At 38.4% G+C, this 1,582-nt stretch overlaps 1 protein-coding gene across 1 annotated transcript; it reads right to left on the bottom strand.

Annotated features, from left to right (window-relative positions):
* Positions 1-548: 548 nt before the first annotated feature.
* LOC122303900 lies at positions 549-1,320 on the bottom strand. The gene has a single exon (XM_043115895.1). The coding sequence runs from the start codon at positions 1,093-1,095 to the stop codon at positions 826-828; it is 270 nt and encodes an 89-aa protein (XP_042971829.1). The 5' UTR covers positions 1,096-1,320; the 3' UTR covers positions 549-825.
* Positions 1,321-1,582: the final 262 nt, after the last annotated feature.

Below are 1,582 nucleotides of genomic sequence, written 5' to 3'. Positions count from 1 at the left end.
TCCAATCAAAACAAGGATGGTGATCTGTATTATCTCAAAATTGTCCCAAGAAAACCTTCAACGTCCTTTTTAATACGTTAGCGAATGAAGCTACATCTTTGACGTACGCTCAAAATCTTTTGCTCAATAGTCAGTACTCACTTTCCGCCAGTACTCGATCTGTTATCCAAAATCGTCCCTAAGACTTCTATATACTGTGTAGGTTAATTTTCACCGCCTCTGGCAAAACTTGAAGGAGAAGTAGTAAAGCAATTCATGTAGGTGGATGTTAGCTCACTCGCGTGTCTTGCGAGGGTCTAGTGAAATCTAATTCACACATTTTCGTGATTTTTTCTTATTTAATTTTAATCTATCAAACTCGCAAATTCGGACTGCGTTTTCTTTTTTTATTTCAATCTATGAATCTCAAAAGGTTATCGATCGCGAACTTCAAACACAACTGTTTTTATGATCTGGATCGGATCGACCGAAAATCTCACCAATATTTAATGAAAATTATAGTGTAAAGCGATTTTTTGTCCCAATTTCAAATTATCATTCAAGCTAAATTAAACACAACTTAATTGAGTTAAATTCTGTCGACATAAGAATATGCCAATGTACAACAGCTTTTACATTAACAAATATAATTTCGCATCAACTAAATACTCCATTCTCAGTCAACAATTTCCCCCCTTGAGACATGAGTCATGACCAACACGGCCTGACATTCTCACTGCCGTGCCATGTACAGAGTATACCGTTTGTATAATTTTGGCCGGCTTCCTTCCCGCAATGACGTTCTCCAAGAACTCACTGGCTCGCTTTCTTCTGCTGACCAAAGCCTCAATTGGGACCCCAACAGCTCAAGTACATGACGGTCCTCAAAGACTCTTCTGACTTCTTCATTTTCTCCTGATCTCTTACTTTGCTTGAAACCACTGCAGAAGTTGAAGAGGAGAGATTCTTTGCCTGAGATAAGGAGCGGAGATTGTTCTTTGTACTTTGCTGAGCGGATCTTATAATATAATTCCACCTGCATATACCCATCTGGTCTTTCATGGCCTCCACAACTCCGACGCTGGCTGCTACAATAGCTCTGCTTGTTGAACTCATCTTCTACTTTTCACAAGACTCTGATTTGCTCTTGAAATTAGAGAAATTAAAACGAATGGGAAACTCTGTGTAGCAACTAATCGAAACTGGTCGAAGAATTAAGGATTATGTGATTCATGTGGCAAACATATGGAGGAGCCTATTTTATAGAGGGAGAGTGATGGAAAGTCGGATGCTTGGAAAGGCCCGCCGAAGTTTGGGAAAACCCATCGATCAGCAATACCACTGGTGTTTAAAGTTTTGGGGTCTGGTAGCTAATGGTTTTTATTTTCCCCCCATGATACGACAAATCCTTAATTCTGTCGCTTTCGGATAAAATGGTGCCGTACGTCCACTAAGTTAGCAATGCGCACGCTGTTTCGCAATATAAAACAATTCATGCTAGGAGAGTGGGATTGTAATAAACGAAAGAGTAGTAATACACGTGTCATTTTTTTGTTATAACTTTTTATATAATTATATTTTAAATTAAGAATATTTTTATAAA

Source organism: Carya illinoinensis, chromosome 3 (assembly GCF_018687715.1).
Source record: "Carya illinoinensis cultivar Pawnee chromosome 3, C.illinoinensisPawnee_v1, whole genome shotgun sequence".
Taxonomy (NCBI): Eukaryota; Viridiplantae; Streptophyta; class Magnoliopsida; order Fagales; family Juglandaceae; genus Carya; species Carya illinoinensis.
This window is presented reverse-complemented; position numbering and strand designations above follow the sequence as displayed.

Excerpts from the sequence above, each read along its gene's own strand:
- LOC122303900 (XM_043115895.1), bottom strand. The coding sequence starts at position 1,095 with ATGAGTTCAACAAGCAGAGCTATTGTAGCAGCCAGCGTCGGAGTTGTG.